Consider the following 18,909-nt stretch of genomic DNA (forward strand, 5'->3'; position numbering starts at 1 on the left):
TGGTCTATTGGTCAGATCTGGTGTGGCATATGGTATAACGTCTGCTACCCTGGTGGGGAGTTGAACAGTGTGCATTCCTAACTTCTCTTTCTGTTGTAGCAAAACAACCAATTCTGGTCAGTGGTGAGTATCAGCAGTTACCTTTGCTATCAGACTATCATGCTTTGCCTCAAGAGTGTTGTGTATCACTGCTCACTAACAGCCCAACCCTTTGTTTGCAAAACCCTCTAGGCTACAGCCGTCCTGACCCCTTTTATCTCATCAGGTGGACTTGGTATAACATATTTACAGGTTTGGGATGATGGAGCTTTACCAAGGATTCTCTCTTGGGTTCCACCAGTGGATGAGAATGATGTTGGGGCAGATCCCCAGTTGATGTAAATTTACCATAGCTTCAGAGAAATCAACAAGGTCAGGTTCCCACTGGTGTAAATTATCCAGAGAAGCACTGGAATCAGTATGCCACATCCCCACATCCTATAAATTGTCCATCGCCCCACTGGGCTGATGGAATATCCGTTGGAGCCCTACAGGTGTTACGACATTACACATAATAAATATTCCCCATTTTGCAGGGCTCCGGTAGCGTAGACACCGGCAACGTGGGCGATGGCAGCTTTGATGACAACAGCGTAAGTAGCAGAGATTCCCTCCCCATGCCATGTAGTGAATGGACCCCGTCTCAGCTAGTTGGATGTCTGGTTACATTTGCCTGCCTGGAGCATTGTCTGCGTTTGCCCATGTTGCGAAGGCAGCATGGAAAGTCCTCCCACTCCAAAGGGCTTATAAATATCTCCAGAGGCTTATAGCAGGTTGACCTCCTCTCCCACAGTCCCGGGGTAGCAATGAGACAGGCCAGAGGAGGCCTTTTGGCATCACTCAGAAGGCACTTCTACTGGGAGTTAATCAGGGGTCCCCAGGTGAGCACATAATTGGTTGGCTTATATGAGATTCCCAGGGTTGATGGGACATTATCCTCTCCACAATTCCTTTGGCCACCCATGAAATATCTTGCAGGAGGGTCTTTGACAAACACCCACAATGCATTGCACCTGGCAGATATCCCAAGAGTTTGGGATACATCCCCATCCCCACTGGGGGCCTCATGAGAATTTCCCATGGCCTCATGGGTGGATGATCTCTTCTCCTGCAAGTCCACTGGACAGGCATGAAGTGTCCCACAGTTCCTTTGGCCTATTCTGAAGTTACTAGATGCTACAACCTCTGCTACCCTGGTGGGGAGTTGAACAGTGTGCACCCCTAATTTCTCTTTCTGTTGCAGAAAAACAACCAATTCTAGTCAGCGGTGAGTATCAGCAATTATTTTTGCTTTCTGACTATCATATTTTGCCTCAAGAGTATCCTGCATCGCTGCTCACTATCAGCCTAACCCTTTGCTTGCAAAATGCTCTAGGCAACTTCTGTTGCCCTGTATCTCATCAATTCGGTGTGTTGAAATAATTTATGCAGCCTTTGGAAGTATGAACTTTTGCAAGGATTATATTCCTTTCCTGCAGTGGATGAGAATAATGTTGGAGCCAGATCCCCAGCTGGTTTAAATAGTCCATAGCTTCCCTGAGTCATCTGATAACCAAATGACTCAATGATACATAATTATAAATACACATCATAAATATTCCGCAGCTTGCTGGGCTTCGGTAGTTTCAACAGCAATACCGTAAGTGACAACAGCTTTAAAGGCAACAGTGGAAGTGGCAGCGATTACCTCTCCATGTCATTTGTCTTCACACAGATCTAGTGAATCAACCATGTTTTCACTGGTTTGTTGTCTGGTAACATTTGCCAGGTAAGGAGCATTGACTGTGTTTTCCAATGTTGCAAAGGCGCTTTGGAAACACCACCTGCTCCAGAGGGCTTACGGGAGGTTGACCTCCTCTCCCACCCCACCCCCCAGTATCCACGACACAGAACACAAAAAGCTTTCTGTAGCACCCAGAAGTCATTGCTGCTGGGCGTTACCTCAAACAGTCTCCTAGTGAACCCTCAGTAGCTCCAGGGAGGTTATGGGAGATTGCCAGGGGTGATGGGATGTTGACATCTCTGCAGTTCCCTTCAGTACTCATGGAACATTTCGCAAAAAGTTCCTCTGAAATCACCTGGAATTTATTGCAGCTGGGAGATGTCCCAGGAATTCTAGAATATACAATGAGCTGGCAGCAGGGGCCTCATGACAATTTCCCACGGCCTTATCGGAGGATGACCTCTTCTCCCACAAGTCCACTAGAGAGACATGTCCCATAATTTCTTTTGGGTACCCATGAAATCTCTTTCAGAGGGTCCTCTAAAATCACCCAGAATGCAGACAAGGTAAATTGTTTCCTATGAAGGATGCTTTGGCTGAGTCCTTTGCTATTACATTAAATGTGCATCAGGTCATCTGAATGGGAAGAACACATCGTTTTTTCCTTCTACAATAACAAAGGAGCCCTAGATATCTATGAATCAGAAACTACCTTTGCTCTGAGGTTCTCTCACCAGAGCCTAGCAACTGCAATGTTACAGTAGCAGGGAGCTGAAGTTGATGAGGCCAGCAATGGAATACGGGACCAAACTTTCCATTAACTTTAAATGAAGTTACATCAGTAGAGAATTGGCCCCACTATGTCTAATTCGGGTGTTCATACTTTAGAAAGGATGTTGAGATAATTGGAGAGGGTTTGGAGAAGAGCCCTGGGATGGATTCAAAGCCTGGAAAAAACCATCTCAGGGTGTTTCATCTATTTAGCTTATCCAAGAGAAGGTTAAAAGATTACTTGATCCTGGCATATAATTACCTATTCTGGGAAGAGACTTCTGGTAGTAGATAGCTCTTTAATCTAGCAGAGGCATAAGAAGTCCTAATGGATGGAAGCTAAAGCAAGATAAATTCAGACTAGAAATAAGGTGCATTTTTTAACAGGGAGGGGAATTAGCTATTTGAACAAGTTCCTTAGGTAAGTGGTGGATTGAAGTCTTTAAGTCAAGACTGGATATCTTTCTAAAATATATGCTCTAGCTCAAACAGAAGTTACAGGCTTAATGCAGAAATTATTGGGTGAGGTTCTCTCGCTTGTATAATGCAGGAGCTCAGACTAGATGTTCATACTGGTCTCTTTTGGTCTTCAAATCTATGATAATTTATTGGGGTCCCACTGTATTTTGGTCCTGATGGATGTTTCTTTTTTTCTTATCTCCCAGTACTAGGCTCCCAGAAACCCACCACAACAACTGCCCTGACGCTTTCTGTCCCGTGCTCTCACCCATCTCAGCCTGAACATGAAAAACACAGCACGCTCCGGTGGAATTTGCTTTTGCCCTGTTCGATGATTTGACTGTAGGTCGCAGTTCTTACCCTTCCGTTGCCCCTCAAATGGCTCTGCAATAATGCAAATAAACCTGTTTCCACTCAGATCCTCATCTAGTGTCCTAACTGCTTTTGAGCAGCGGTTTCCCAAGCTTTTGAAAAGGGACCCCCCACCACCACCATGGCAGCACAATGAAAATTGCCCCACTCTGTGACCACAGCCTCACAATCACTCAGAATAAACGATTATTCATGGTAGTAGCCCCAACCAAGATCAGGGCCCCGCTGCACCTGGCCCAGCACCGTTATGGAGAGAGACAGCCCTAGTCCATGGGAGGCTGTGCCGAGTGCTGCACAGACACACGGTGAGGAACAATCCCTGCCCCGAGTGAGAGCTGAGCCTTGTGCAGGCCGTCCGGCAGAAATGACTCGGTGAGGTTCTCTGGCCCATGTTATGCAGAAAGTCAGACGAGATGATCACAATGGTCCCTGCTGGACTTTCAGAATCTTCTCTCTCTTATTTGACTTTTAATCGTACACTGTGCCATCTCCATGCCCCCTAGGTATCCTTGTGCCAGACCCATCAACAATTCTCCTTCCCAAGGCAATGACACCAGTGGGGGAGAGTTGTTCCCAGAAAAGCCCCAACTGGGGAGATATCAGTATCTACTCCATGGTGAGTCTGTTGTGAGTGGAAACTCCCGTAAACTCTTGCTTTATAACCTGGGGGGTCACTGAGTTTCAGTGAAGTCGGGTCCCCACAACTGTAATTACTGGACCTCCCCAGGTGCTTCCACGCACTGTGATCTCCCCCGACAGTAAACCAATGGAATCATCCCCGGCTACTGAAGGACAATCAGCAGATGAAGGAGAAACCTAGGTACCTCTTAAGAGATGAAGTAAATCTCAGAAAATAACACTTTGTCCCTGTGCACCTTGTAGTTTTAGTTCCTGTGTCTGACCTTCACAGGAATGATTCAGGTAGGAAGCAGTGATGGTTGAGATTAATCTGGAGAAATAGAACATTTAATCCTTCTCTCAACCAGGAGTATTGAATTAGTCCCACCTTCCACAAATGCCTCTTCTAGTCCCCTTCTTTTTTCTGACTTGATTGCTATGCCAATTCCTAGCAATAACGCTCCTTGGACAGAGTAGCTAGTGTTCAGAACAGTCCTCCCTGCAGAGACAGCATTTTGATAGAGGATATTAACAAACGGGTTGTGGAAAAAGTTGGTGTAACCTTGAGCAGGTTGCAGTTTTGGTTCCTAGTGTATAGTCCATATCGTTGTGGCCTGGTTTTCTCTGGTCTTTATAGCTGTGCCTGGAGCCCCTTCCATGGCGCTTCCTAATACACCTAACACCACGACACTGGCCACAGAAGATATCCCTGGCACCATCAGTGTTATCCAAAGGCAGCACTCTTTGGTTGAGATGTTTGTGCCAAACGTGGCAGTTTCCAGGAGGAATAATTACTTCCCGCTATCACCCAGGGCCTCCCACTATGCTTCTGCCAATTAATTCAACTTTATTGCTATGATATGGGTGATAGAGCAGAAACAAAGAACTCCAGGTTGGATTTTGCAGAAATCTGCAAAAGAGGTAGTGGATAAAGTGCTGGACTCATAGACTTTAAGGTCAGAAGGGACCATTATGATCATCTAGTCTGACCTCCTGCACAACGCAGGCCACAGAATCTCACCCACCCACTCCTGGAACAAACCCCTCACCTATGTCTGAGTTATTGAACTCCTCAAATCGTGGTTTGAAGACAAAAGAGCTGTGGTAAATATCAGATGTTCTCTTGCCTCCAAGGCTCTTTCACGTTGGTATCTCACAGGGTGAGGGTTTGCCTCATTGCTCAATTCCAGCACTGACTGAGTGCACCCTGAAGCCATTGGCAATGACAGTGCTTGTCTCTGCTGTTATGATCCACCTACCCACAAGGCTACGGCCTAGGTAGCAGTGCAAACGTGACAGGGTCTGGGGAGGTTTTCATTAACCCTGTTTAGATCCAATCCTTCCCCAAAAGGAAATGTTTTGCTTGTTACTTGGTCGTTCTCTAGCGCTTTCTCTCAGAGGATCTCAAAGTGCTTTACAAAAAACAATAATTTAAAGGAAGTTCCAGCACATAATCCCCAGAAATCTGCAGGTGTCTCTATAAAATGAATCCTTTCCAGAATACTGACATGCTTTTGACCTGAACATCACATAGGCATTTGCTCCCATCTGAACAACCCATAAACGGCACCTCAGTCTGGCTTCTCCAAAGGACACAGGTTAAGGGACACATTTATGAGAGGGCTTAATTTATTCTAAGATAGTTTGGGCTCCAGCCCGTTCCACTGGTTTACCACCCTCATCCACCCTCTGGCCTACCTCTGACTATCACCATCTATCCTTCCTGTGAGACACCAAATCTTTTCCCCAAAAGACATTAAGGCTGCAATCTCTAAAAGGAGTTAGTGGATCTGGACACATAACTTCACAGGCCCCTTTGAAAATCACTGCAATAGAACAATGTGTTTTGCAAACCAGATGGGTGCAGGGCTCTTTTGGATTCTTTTAGCAGGAGCAATATCAAACCCTATCAGAAATACATGTGGTAGCTGCTTCCCGAACCCCTTTCCTGAAACTTAGGATGCTAGATGACAGTGACTGCAGAAGCAGTGCTCCCATACTACTTTTTAGGTAGCCACAACAACATTTTGCCAGAAAAGCTGGGGTCCACCATAAAATCTAAAGAAAATGCAGATGTGATTGACACTTAGGGTGACCAGATATCCCGATTTTTTAGGGACAGTCCCAATAGTCAGGGCTTTTTCTGATATAGGTGCCTATTACCTCCCACACTATGCCCTGATTTTTCACACTTGCTGTCTGGTCACCCTAGTCACACTTATGAGGTGTGAATTTGCGCCTTCAAGAGGCGGGGCAACACAGACATTTATTAGTTGGTTACTGACTTTTATTTAACAGCTATGACTCTTTTCGCTCAGGTAGTATATACCTTACAGCCACCAACGGTCTTCAGAGGATTGTCATTAGCTGCCAGATGAATTCAACTTGAATTCCATTTAAATGTGTTTTCATTTCAGACTGATACAATGTATTTTGTTAAAATCTAATCCCCACTGGTAATGACCCGTCCAAGGATGTCCCATTACAAGGTACCCGAGCATATAAAAGCATGAGTCTCTACTGCTTGGGGTAAAGAACCCAGCAGCTCTCTTTGGCCTGGGGAAATCGATCTAAGATATGCAACTTCAGCTATGAGAAGAGCGTAGCTGAAGTCGACATATCTTAGATCGACTTAGAATAAGTTACGTTGCATCCTCGCGGTGCGGGATCGACGGCTGCCACTCCCCCATCAACTTTGCTTCCTCCGAGGTGCAGTTCAGCAGTCTATGAGAGAGCAATCGGGGATCAATTTATCGCGTCTACACTACACGTGATAAATCGATCCACAATAGATAGATCACTACCCGCCAATCCGGCAGGTAGTATAGACGTACCCTTAGCTCAAAGCAGACTCATAAGCTGCTATGTGGTCCAGCCACCAGAGGGAGTCAGAGAGCCATGCTGTGTGAATGGTGATGGAGCAGTGATTCTCAACCAGGGTACGCAGAGATCTTCCAGGGGGTACATCAACCCATCTGGATATTTGCCTGGTTTTCCAACAGGCTACACAAAAAGCACTAGCAAAGTCAGTACAAACTAAAATGTCATACAGGCAATGACTTGTTTATACTGCTCTATATACCGTACACTGAAATGTAAGTACAGTAGTTATATTCCAAATGAATTATATGGTAAACATGAGAAAGTAGCAATTTTTCAGTACTAGTCGCTGTGACACTTTTGTATTTTTACGTCTGATTTGTAAGCAAGTCGTTTCTGAGGAGGTGAAACTTGGGGTACACAGGACAAATCCGACTCCTGGAAGGTACAGTGTTCTGGAAAGGGTCAGAGCCACTGGATTTAGAGGCAGTTTAGTGAACGCTTCCTAGCAGAAGTCCTTATGGTTGTGCCTATCTACAGAGACAGCGCCCGTTAGGAGGCAATATTCATCTGCAAGGCTCAGGGTTGTTGATTCAGTTTTCTGCTCTAACCAGGCCTGCAGACAAAGGGGGCGGACAAGGGGGGCAAGTGCCCAGGGGATTTAAAAGACCCTGGGGTTTCCCTGCCACTGTCGCTGCCACGGCACTGGCTGGGAGCCCCAGGCCTTTTAAATCGCCCGGGTGGGCCACAGGGCTCCTAGGCACGCGCGAGGTGGTACTGGTGGCAGCGAAGGCAGCTGGGAGGGCATGTGGAAGCCCTGGCCGAGCCAGAAGATGCCCATTGACTGTTCTGCCCTGGGGCCTGGAATTGCTATCGGCGGGCCTGGCTCTAACGATGCAGCATTGGATGCTGTGGGACAAATTCAGCCTTACATTCCTTTAAAGGCACGTGCTGAGCGCACGCAACAGACTGCGTTGGGTGGCAGTGTTACAATTCAAACTGTTTACATGAGATTTTGTGGGACGGCAATGAAGAGCGCAGCCTGCGGCACTGATGGTCAGTGACGCTCCACGTACCTGTGATTTACACCCACATCATGGTCTATTTACATAGCCAGGGTGTTTCAAGCGGCCTTTGTACAACTAAGAAACATGTCAGAAATTTCCAGAGAGATGAGTGATTTTTGGGTACCTGCATTTTAGGAAGCTCATATACAGCCACCTTCTGTCATGGGGTAGCTGGCCCTTCTGCCCCTTTAGGAGCCTAATGCCCTTTGGCTCAGTATCAGGCTCTTAAGTGCCTAATTCACTTTGGAAAATGGGGCCTGGACTCCCAACACCCAGACCTAGCTACCTCTGAGGATCTAAGTCACTCCTCTGCCCAGCCCGTGGAAGCGAGGCTCCCAGCCAGGGTCAGCAGCCTTGGGGTTGCAGGGCCGGCACTCTGAAGACAGCTGTGTAAACGAAGCTCTGAAACTGCAGCGCCAGCTGGAGACTGGGCTCCGAGGGCCAGAGAGAGGGGTGGGTGCAGACCCCGAGCTCCCGCCTGATCCGCACACAACTATTCCTAGAACAGCCGTGCGAGGCCGCAAGCCCACATCTGTCGACCCGGGCCGGGAGCAGAGCTGCCAGTTTTGGTGGGACGTAGTCCTGGAGGTTTCATCACATCACATCATTGTTAATTAGGGATGAATCTTTAATTCCTGGAGGGCTGGCAACCCTAGCTGAGAGACTCACTGCCGCAGGCTGCGGAGAGATGCCCTAGTCATTGATATGGATAATGAGAACATCCAGCGTTAGGATAATGAGGACATCTGAAAAATAACTAAGAGTTTGGGAAGGGATCTAAACCCTTCTGCTCAGGGGTAAGATCAACCTCTAACTAAAGGGAGTTAGGAGAAAACCGCCCCCCATGATGTTCCAACATTGTCCACTAGGGGGAGCTTTGTGCCCCTTCTCCTAGAACTGCTGCTGCTGGCCAGGGCAGGAGGCGGCAGGATACCAGAATATGGCCCCATTGCTGTGAGAGAGGCAGGAGGGATACCAGGGCAGATTGGCCTGTAGGTCTGATCCGGTGAGGCAATTCTTATGTTCCTAAGTTCCTTAGGACAAGAAGCAATGGGCTTAAATTGCAGCAAGGACGGTTTAGCTTGGACATTAGGAAAAACTTCCTGTCAGGATAGTTAAGCACTGGAATAAATTGTCTAGGGAGGTGGTGGAATCGCCATCATTGGAGATTTTTAAGAGCAGTTTAGACAAACACTGTCAGGAATAGTCCAGATAATACGTAGTCCTGCCACGAGTGCAGGGGACTGGATGACCTCTGGGGGTCCCTTTGCTACAATTCTATAAGTGACAGAAGTTCTGATACCTTCGTGGACTGCTGAAAACAAATGTTATTAGCACCCATCTTTTCTTTCCACTGTTGCAGAAATACCCAAACGGGGCAGGATCGGTGAGTATCAGCAGTTATCTTTCCACTACCAAGCACCGCCTCAATGGTTTCGTGCATCACTGCCTACTAACTGCCAACTACGAAACTGTCCCTCCTGCCTCCCAGAATTCCATCATAAATACCCACCCTCTATCTTCTTCTTGGAGGACTCTGGCAGCTTGAAGGTCACCAGCAAGCCTGGGTACTCACTTGGGTTGCTAGCCCACGCTACCACATCTGTGCTATTATAGATTGAAGCTAGCACAGATGTGGTAGCGTGGCTAACAACTCAACTCCCTGTGCTCCAATCACACCTCCCGACTGCAGTGTGGACACACCCAGATGGACAAAGAGGAGAAATGAGCTGCCCAAAGTCATCGGGCATTCGGCCAAGAAAAAGCAGATGTTGGGGCCTCACAGGTCAGCTTCTCACTGGGGAAGAAATCAGTGGTCCAGAGTCTGGGTATCTTCCTAGTGCCACTTGTATATTACACACTATACACCAGCACTGGAACAGAGATGGTCACAAACAGCACACGGACAAACCCCTCTATCAGTAATCTCAGCTCAAACACAAGTGCCCAGTTCCCAGGGAGCAGCTCTGCCCCAAGTACAGATTCTAGTCAGGGAGATTAACACAGACTGCAAACTCCCCTGCAACGGCACCCTCAGACTCAATGGAGCTACACCCATTCACACCAGTTGGGGGTCTGGCCCCATTGACTCCAATGCAGCTATGGCCCATTCACACCAGCTGGGGGTCTGGCTCTGACAGAGCAGCTTAGCCTTTCACCCTGAATAACCTCGCACACCTACCTAGTGTGTCTGTCACTACCCACATGTCACAACCACAGAAAAACAAAGCGCTTGTGAGGCTCCTCTTTGACTTTGCCTCACGGCACATTTAACTTGTCACCAGAGGCAAATCCCACTGTGATGGGACATCTCCCTGCCATCACCCCTGATGCAAGAACTCTTCCTAGAAACTAGCCAGCGAGAACACCTCCTCTTGTTCATCTCTGGCAGCCGTCCACTCGTGCTGATTAAGGGCAGATAAGGACAAGGCAGCAGCCCAGCTGAGGAACAATACGCACCTGTTCAGATCCCTGGATGACAGAACATGCGCCTCACGCCAACTCGGGCACACAGAGGACAAGGGACACGTCGCCTTCCGGAGCTTGTGTGGGGCAGGGAGCGGGTGCTGGCTGTTTAGAAGAGGTGAGGTTTTTTTACCCTCAAAAGCTTATGCCCAAATAAATCTGTTAAGGTGCCACCGACTCCTTGTTGTGTCAGAGAGCGTCCATGTCAGCCATCCCTACCGAACACAATTCACAGCTCAGTCTTAACTAGAGTGGGGCTACCAACCCACCCCTCAGATATACTAAAGCCCCCTTACCTCTCTGCCAGGGTAAAGGGGAACCGTAGACGTGTGGACTCATCCATGGGGCACCTCCTGCTGGTCTCTCAGGGAATTGGCTCATTTTCCAGCCCAGAGCGCAGCCAGTGATCCGCCTTACCGCTTGCTGTTGGCCACCCGTGTCTGTCCCTGGACCCGGTGCCCCCCCCCCCCCCGGCAGTAACCCCTTTCTCTCAGGGTCTCCCCTCCCCAGGGACCCCCCACCCTCTCTCCCCACCTTGCCTCAGTATACGCCCACTGCCAGCCATTGTCTAGCCCCCACGCCTGGGGCAGGCTGCAGTATCAGCCACTCAGCACTGGCAAGGGGATTTAGATCTGCTGCGTTTGCCTACCCCTGGGCTGCCCTCTGCAACCCCAGTACCTGCTGGCCTTGTGCTGGGCCGCAGCCTGGGGCTTTCAGGCTGGAGCTCCCCAGCTCCTCTGCCTTTCCCCAGCCCTGCTCCACTCAGGTACCTTGTGTCCAGCTCCCTGCAGCCAGGCCCTTCTCCCTCTACAGGCAGAGAGAGACTGTTTGGGTTCCTGGCTCCCAGCCTTTTTATACAGGCCAGCTGGGGCCTGATCGGGGCGTGGCCCAGCTGCGGCTGCTTCCCCAATCAGCCCAGCTTTTAGAGCTGCTTTCTCCAGCCACAGCCCCCGTCCCAGGGCTGTTTATAATCCCTCTGGACCTGAGCAGGGTGACCACCCCGCACAGGGACATTTAAAGTGACTGTAAAATGCAATCACTGTCAGTGGTTTGTGTCACTGAGAATCAACCTCTCTGGGCCCTGACATTAGGAGGCTGTAGATAAGGCAGGATCACCACACTGGAGATTTGGGTTTAATTCCCATCTCTCCCACAGATTCCCTATGTGACCTTGGCAAGTTACTGCTTCGCTCTGAGCCTCAGTTTCCCCTAGTCTGCAAAGTGGGGATAATAATCCTTCCCTTGGCCACGTACATTGTAAACCCTTTGGCGGCAGGGGTTGTCTCTCACTCAGTGTTTGCGCAGTGCGCAGCATAATTATGGCAGAGTTGACAGAACTGCGGAGTCCTGACTCCCATCCTCTTTAATAGCCGTTCAGACTGTTCCAAAGTCCATCCGTCTGGAAGATACAGGCCAACGCTTTGCCAAGTTGGCCACTGATTTTGTCTGACTCGGTTTGTAACTGTCCCAACTTAGGCCAGGATTTCACAGGTGCTGCTCTCTCACTGACTTCAGTGATGTAGCATTTGTTATAATTTATGTTAACCTAGCACCTAGAGACCCCAACTGAGATTGATGCCCCATTGTGCCGGGTGCTGCACAGACACACAGCGAGAGACAGCTGAGATCACCTAGCACCTAGAGGCCCCGGCTGAGATAAGGGCCCCATTGTGTCTCTGACACTCTATAGCTCCAGGGGAGCGCCCTGTAACCCCCATGTTCCTCAGTTATATATAATTGTGATATTGCATAGAAATCATCCCATGTGAGCTATCAGGTTATGATGTGCTGCAACCCACTGTTCTATCTAAATATGTATATCACCAATGCATATGAAATTATAAGAATTGTGTTGTATGGTTTTCACTAAAATATGCTGTGGGTTTGGGAAGCGCCCGGATACTAGCTGCACAGAAACACCAACAAGGGAGGTAGCTAATGCCCGATTGGGTGTGAACAGACATCACCAGCCATTGTCCAGCAGAGGAGTTACAATTCCATGACTCACTCGCAGGAGACACACCAGGGTGTTGCTTCACCTTGTCACCAAACATGCCAAACCTGGGACCTCGGAGATAAATGCATGAGCCTCTACGCCGCATGGCTGTTAGCTAAGGCTGTAGAGCAGACTCATTAATCTCTAACTGGTTCCAGTGTCACTAGAGGACAAAGCACCACACCTAGGAGGTGTCTGGTTTACACAAACACATAGCAAGAGATTGTCCCTGCCACAAAAACTTGTCATCTGATACGGCAAAACAGACAGAGGGCAGAAGGGGAAAGACAGAAGCTGACTGGCCCCAGATCATCCAGCGGATCAGAACCTGAGCTAGAAATTAAACCCAGCTCTCCTGCCTCCATGAACTTGGCTGGTCCTCTAGATTACTGCCATTCAGATGGTAACAACAGGCTCAGGGCTAGATCATAGGCTGGCAAAGATCAGCGTAGCTCTGCTGACTTCACAAGAGGTATGGCCATGTACCCAGGCGGGCTCTGTCCCGCTGAGTCCAGTGGAGCAAGGGGCAATTTACATGAACTGGGGATCGGGCCCCATTGACTGCACAAGTGTGACAGCCCATGTAGATGAGCTGGGGATCGGGCCCCAATGACTCCAATGGAGCTGTGGCTGATTCACACCAGCTGGGGATCTGGCCCGGACAGGGTCACAAATGCAGAGCAGCTCATGCTGCGTGACCTCACACACCTATCTGGAAAGACAAAGACTCTTCCTGTTGGGTCCATCTCAGCCCATTTGTCACAATCAGGAAACAATGTTAAAGCAACAAAGATCTTGTGAGGCTCCTCTTTGACTTTGCCTCATGGGACATTTAACTTGTCACTGGAGGCAAATCCCTCTGTGAGGCGACATCTCCCCGCCATCTCCTCTGATGCAAGAATTCTTCCTAGAAACCACCCATCAGGAATGTCTCCCCTTGTTCATCTCTGGCAGCTGTACATCTCCTGCTGATAAGGGCAGATAAGGGCTTTGGATTGTTCTTCTTGAGCTTCAGAACAAGTCAGCAGCCCAGCGGAGGAACAATACGCACCTGTTCAAATCCCTGAATGACAGAACATGCTCCTCACGCCAACTCGGGCCCACAGAGGACAAGGGACACATCGCCTTCTAGAGCTTGTGTGGGGCAGGGGCGGGTGCTGGCACTGCAGAGACGGGGTTGTGTCAGAGAGAGTCCATGTCAGCCATTCCTACCGACCCCAATTCACATCTCAATATTAACTAGCTTGGTGCTACCAACCCACTCGAATGTTGCCTATAACACGCGTAGCATAATTATGGTAGGGTTGAGAGAACTCAGGAATCCTGACTCCCATCCCCTTTAATAGCCTTGGTGACTCTTCCAGAGTCCAGCCCTCTCGCTTGGAAGATAAAGGGCCAATACATTCCCAAGTTGGCCACAGATTTTGGCTGACTTTGTTCAGGGTGACCAGACAGCAAATGTGAAAAATCGGGACAGGGGTGGGGGGTAATAGGAGCCTATATAAGAAAAAGACCCAAAAATCAGAATTGTCCCTATAAAATCGGGACATCTGGTCACCCTAACTCTGTTTCAGTGGTTCTCAACCTGAAGGCGGCCCAATTAGCACACAGCTGTGGCCCAGCTGTGTGCTAAAGGCCCAGCCCTACACAGCAGGATCCGGGGTCCTGGCTGCCCTGCCGTGAGGTTGGATCCGGGGTCCCAGTTCTCCGGCCCCACATGCCCAGGGCTCCGCTCCTGACCCCGCTCTGTGGAGGAGTCTCTGGGTGGGGGCACTGGGCATTGGGGTCTGGGGGGAGGTTGGGGAAGTGGTTCTCAACCTCGGCCCACGTAACACACTGCATATGTGCCCCACATTGATAAATAGGTTCAGAACTACTGCTCTGTTTGTAGCCGTCCCGACTTGGGCCGACTGTTCAAAGTTGCTGATCTCTCACACACTTCCCTGCTGTAGGTTTTTGTTATAATTTCTATTAACCCGGCACCGACCAGATGTGACCGAGATCAGGGTCCATTGTGCCAGGTGCTGCACAGACACACAGTAAAACACAGTCTCTGCCCAGCTGAGATCAGGGCCCCATTGTGCCAGCATTGCACACACAGCGAGAGAGACACCCTGCCACAAAAAGCTTAGAATCTAATAAGACAAAACAGACCGAGGGCAGGCATTCAAAGAGAGAATTGACTTGCCCCAGATCATCCAGCAAGTCGGTGGCTGCGCTGAGAATTTAACCTACGTCTCCTGACTCCCAGACTCGTGCGTACTCTGCCACCCTGAACTTGGTTGGCTCCTCTAAGCATTACTGCCACTCAGACAATAACAATAACAGGCTCAGGGCTAGAATTCAGCTGGGAAGGATCAGCTTAGCCCTGCTGGCTTCAGTGGAGGTATGGCCCCTCTACACAAGCTGGGCTCTGCCCCATTGAAGCCTGTGGGGAACGGCCAATTGACATGAGCTGAGGAACTGGTCCCAGTGTCTCCAATGGAGCTTCGGTGGTTTACCCTGGAGCAAGGTCTGTCCCATTGGCTTCCATGGAGCAATTTACACCAACTGGGATTCTGGCCTCCGTGACTCCAACATAGCAACAGCTGACTTGCAAGAGAAGGGGAACCATCCCCATTGACTCCAATGGAGAAGTGGCCAATTCACACTAACTGGAGACTCGGCCCCTGGTGCCTTTCTTGGTGTTACAATCGGGTAAAGGGCATAAGACAAATGAAGCTTATTATGAACCATGTTCCCTGCCTGTTACCAGCCTTCAGGTGTAGGGGTGGGAATAAAAGGTGCAGCTAAAGCACAATGTGGCCTGTACTCTGACACTAAGATGAGTCATCTCCAGACCCGTCATAGAGGGGAATAATACAATTCATTCTTCAGCCTGAAGTTGGCTCCCAGCCTTTGGAAGCAGGGAGTTGATTCCATATGGTGGAGTTTAGTGACAAATGAAATCTCTGCCCTTTCCTGATTGATAAAGGCGATTGGTCTCCTCGATAATGCCGGCATTAAGTTTGGGCAATCAAGCTTGTAATGTCATATACGACACAATGTATAAATACAGCTGCTAAACCTGGCAGCCAGCAGGACCTGGAAGAACCAAACAGAATCCAAGATGAAGCTCCAGATCGTGGCTGCCGCTCTCCTCCTCTCCATCCTTTGCCCAGAGGAAAGCAGCGCAGAATGGAGCTTGGGGGTAAGCATCCAAACACTGCTAGTTTTCATTGCCGTTGTCAGTGGCATAGCTGGAACTAGAACCGAGCTTTCCTGCCTCCTTATCCAGTGACGTGTCATCACAAAGACACTGTGTCCGATACTGCAGAACTGCTCACTGAGCTTTTCAAAATCTCCTCCTAACCTGAGTAAGAGTCAGGAAAGACTCTCAGCTCTTCTCAGGAAGAGAGAGAAGATTAAATAAAAGAGCTTCGAGATTCTTCTTTTCTTCTAGTTTTAAAAATAGCCCATGACGGGTTTCTTTATTTTCAACTGCTCTGTCCATAGATACTCCAGAGGCAGTTGACTCTGAGAGTCTGTAAAGTGATTCTGGTGCATTTAACAGTGACCGATCAGATGAAATGAAGGAAGGCAAAGAGAAGAAAGAAAGGCACAGGCAGGGGAAGGAACTCACCTAAAGCCACCTGGAAACTCAGCAGCAGAGCCCAGAACATATCCCGAGCTCTTGTCTCCCAGCCCGGCTCCTTTTCACCAGACCACACTGGCTCCCGTTTCCCAACCAGCAGCCGTTTGAGTCCAGTTCCTTTTAGGGCACCATTTTCATTTCACTGCTCCCAGAGAAAGAGCAGCAACAAGTAATTAATGTTTTAGTAATAGTTGTTTTCTTCTTCTAGGCTGATTTAAGCCATGAAGGTGATTTGTCTGTGAGTATTCAGAATTTACTCTCCTTTGGGGCTTTTACATTAGCCTTTAAATCAGATTAAGCATAGGAAGGCCATTGGCCTCCAGAGGTGGGCTAAGAAGTTAAACTAACTGAGAGAGCCTGGGGAGTCCAAAGACAAGCAGCGCAATCTATTTAATTGACCACAGAGACAGTTAAGAGGTGACTCGATCCTGGTATACACGTAACTGCAGGGGGAAGAGACTTCTGATGGGAGATAGCTCTTTAATCACAAAAGAAAGACAAGATCCAATAATCTAAAACCAAAGCTAGACCAATTGAATCAAGAAAGAAGGTGCTAATTTTTAACAGTATTCATTAATCATTGGCACGATTAACCCAGGATGTGGTAGAGTCTCTGGCTGTATTTACACCAGAGCTTACAGTGGCACAGCTGTACCAATGCAGCTGTACCACTGTAACATCTCGTGTAGCCGCTCTATGCAGACGGGAGAGAGCTCTCCCATCGATGTAATTAAAACATCCCCAATGAGCGGTGGGAGAAGCTCTCCCACCAACCTAGCGCTATGCACGCTACCGGTTATGATGGGAAAACTGATGTCACATAGGGGGGTGTTTTTTTCACACCCCCGGTCCACATAAATTTTGTCAAGAAAAATGGTAATGGAGATAGGGCCTTAATTACTGAAAGTCTTTAAATCTAGATGGGATATCTTTAGGAAAGTTATGCTCTAAATAGAACAGAAGTTATGGGCTAGATGCAGGAATCATTGGGTGAGATTCTGTGCTGTGTGTCATTTGGGAGGTCAGTCTAGAAAAAAATGTATTGGTAAAAATTTCAACCTGCTCAAATTCTTATCCCGAGCAGTAAGGAAACTGCCAAATTCTGGAGGTTAATCCCAGCACAGAGAAAGAAGGGCAGTGGGAACGTTGCCCATCACAGAACTGTCTGGAGACATCTCTACACTACAGACTTCTGCTGGAAAAGCCGTGTCGGTCTGGGAGCTGAAGATATTTGACCTCTGACCGACATGGCTGTGCTAGCAAATGGCCCTAGTGGAGACACATTCATAGCAGCATAACCGTGCATTTGCCATAGAGATTATTTTGCTCGGAGACAGCTAGAATAAGCTACAACGACAAAAGTGCAGTAGTACGCTGGGATCGCCATACTGACACGGCGCTGCTAGTGTAGCCATGGTGTGGTTAAGCTATGAACAATGAGAGGGAATTTTGATGGCATTGGAGAAAGAGCAGCAGCAATTAACTCCCCAGCAATTTCCTTGCAGGCTTCTGGGAGACTAGCTAGAAGCCTTCTTGGGATGAGTAATCACATTTGCTTTGTTGTCAGGCTGTTTTATATTATCCCAGCACCTCTTAGCAAGCCCAAACCCTGCGGAAGTGTCAGTTGGAATAGCCTGGGGAGATGTGCAAGGACTGGGACAAAAAACAGAGCAATGGGCTTCTAAATCCCAAAGGGGTTAATCCAGGAGTTTTTTCCAGTTTCATTTCCCCTCTAATACTAGTAGCCGGTTTGTTCCATCTCTGTGGGCCTGTTCTTTAGAACCATCTGAAGAATCACTTGCCACTTTGCAGGGGCGTGCGCAGGAATTTAAATTTGACCCTTTTTGGGTGTGGGGGGCACAGAAGCTCACTCTCCTCCCTCACCCACCCTGCCCCGTGAGGATCTCGCTGCTCCCCTCCCTCCACCCGACCCCAGCCCTGGCAGGAACTTGATATTCTCTGCCTCCATGGCATTCAGCTCCACAGGGCCGTGGGATAATAGTATCACCATGGACAATCAGAAACACACTCTTAACTATACACTGGAGCAGGTCCCCAGCATGTGGAAGTCAGCCTCGCTCTACGTCAATAGAGTAGTGGCAGTTTACACCAGAATAGAATTGGGTCCACTTGAAAAAGAGTTTCCTACCATGGCAGACAATGAAGCATCCAAGCGGGGCATCTACGAGATATTTCAGTAGGGGTTGTCAGAGGGGGATATCCCAGAGCGGGGTGTCAGAGATAATCCAGGTGTTCTTTGCAGTGTCAGTTCTCCCATTATCCCAGTAGATGGTTTGTTGGGCCTCTCTAGGCTCTGTTCTCTACAATGGTGATAAGAACCACTTCTCAGTGGAGTCAGACACACTGGCAGCTGCGATTCACTGGGACCCCTCTCATTCTGCACCTTTGGAGTGGGGAAAACAGTATCACCAGGGACAATCATATACATGGTCTCAACTGCAGCAGGGAGCAGCTCCCCAGTAGATGTAAATCGGCCTCGCGCCACTGAGGTCAATAGAGAAATGCCAATTTACATTAGAATCGAATTTAGCCCATTTTAAAAAAATGGTTTCCTAACATAGAAGCCAATGAAGCATGTGGGGATGTAAGAAATATTTCAGTAGAAGGGAAGCCGGAAATCAACCAGGGAGCTGGGAAATTTCCCACCCCGGAAGCTGCCTGGCTCAGCCACTGACTCAAAACCAGCATCATGTCAACGATATCGGAGAAAGAGCAGAACTAAATCACTCCTGCACACTGAGCCCTGCTGGTGGTGCTCTGCCCATAGATACTCCAGAGGCAGTTGACTCTGAGTGTCTGTAAAGTGATGGTGGTGCATTTTACAGTGACCGATCAGAGTAAATGAAGGAAGGCAAAGAGAAGAAAGAACGGCCCAGAGAGGGGAAGCAACTCATCTAAAGTCACTGGGAAAGTCAGCAGCAGA

The 18,909-nt window shown here is 48.7% G+C and overlaps 1 protein-coding gene across 3 annotated transcripts in view; it reads left to right on the forward strand.

Moving 5' to 3' along the window:
* The window catches only part of LOC120394300 (uncharacterized PPE family protein PPE40-like), a 29,358-nt gene extending 25,987 nt beyond the window's left edge, over window positions 1–3,371 (forward strand). For 2 of the 3 annotated variants that reach the window (XM_039518552.1, XM_039518553.1), the window contains exons 23-26: window positions 100–123; window positions 576–632; window positions 1,283–1,306; window positions 3,199–3,371. In XM_039518552.1, coding sequence (XP_039374486.1) covers window positions 100–123; window positions 576–632; window positions 1,283–1,300 — 99 coding nt within the window. In that variant the 3' untranslated portion in view covers window positions 1,301–1,306; window positions 3,199–3,371. The remainder of the gene's footprint in view (window positions 1–99; window positions 124–575; window positions 633–1,282; window positions 1,307–3,198) is intronic. The other variant, XM_039518551.1, reaches the window with a different exon arrangement.
* The last annotated feature ends 15,538 nt before the right edge of the window (window positions 3,372–18,909 follow it).

Source organism: Mauremys reevesii, unplaced genomic scaffold (genome assembly GCF_016161935.1).
Source record: "Mauremys reevesii isolate NIE-2019 unplaced genomic scaffold, ASM1616193v1 Contig49, whole genome shotgun sequence".
NCBI classification, from domain to species: Eukaryota; Metazoa; Chordata; order Testudines; family Geoemydidae; genus Mauremys; species Mauremys reevesii.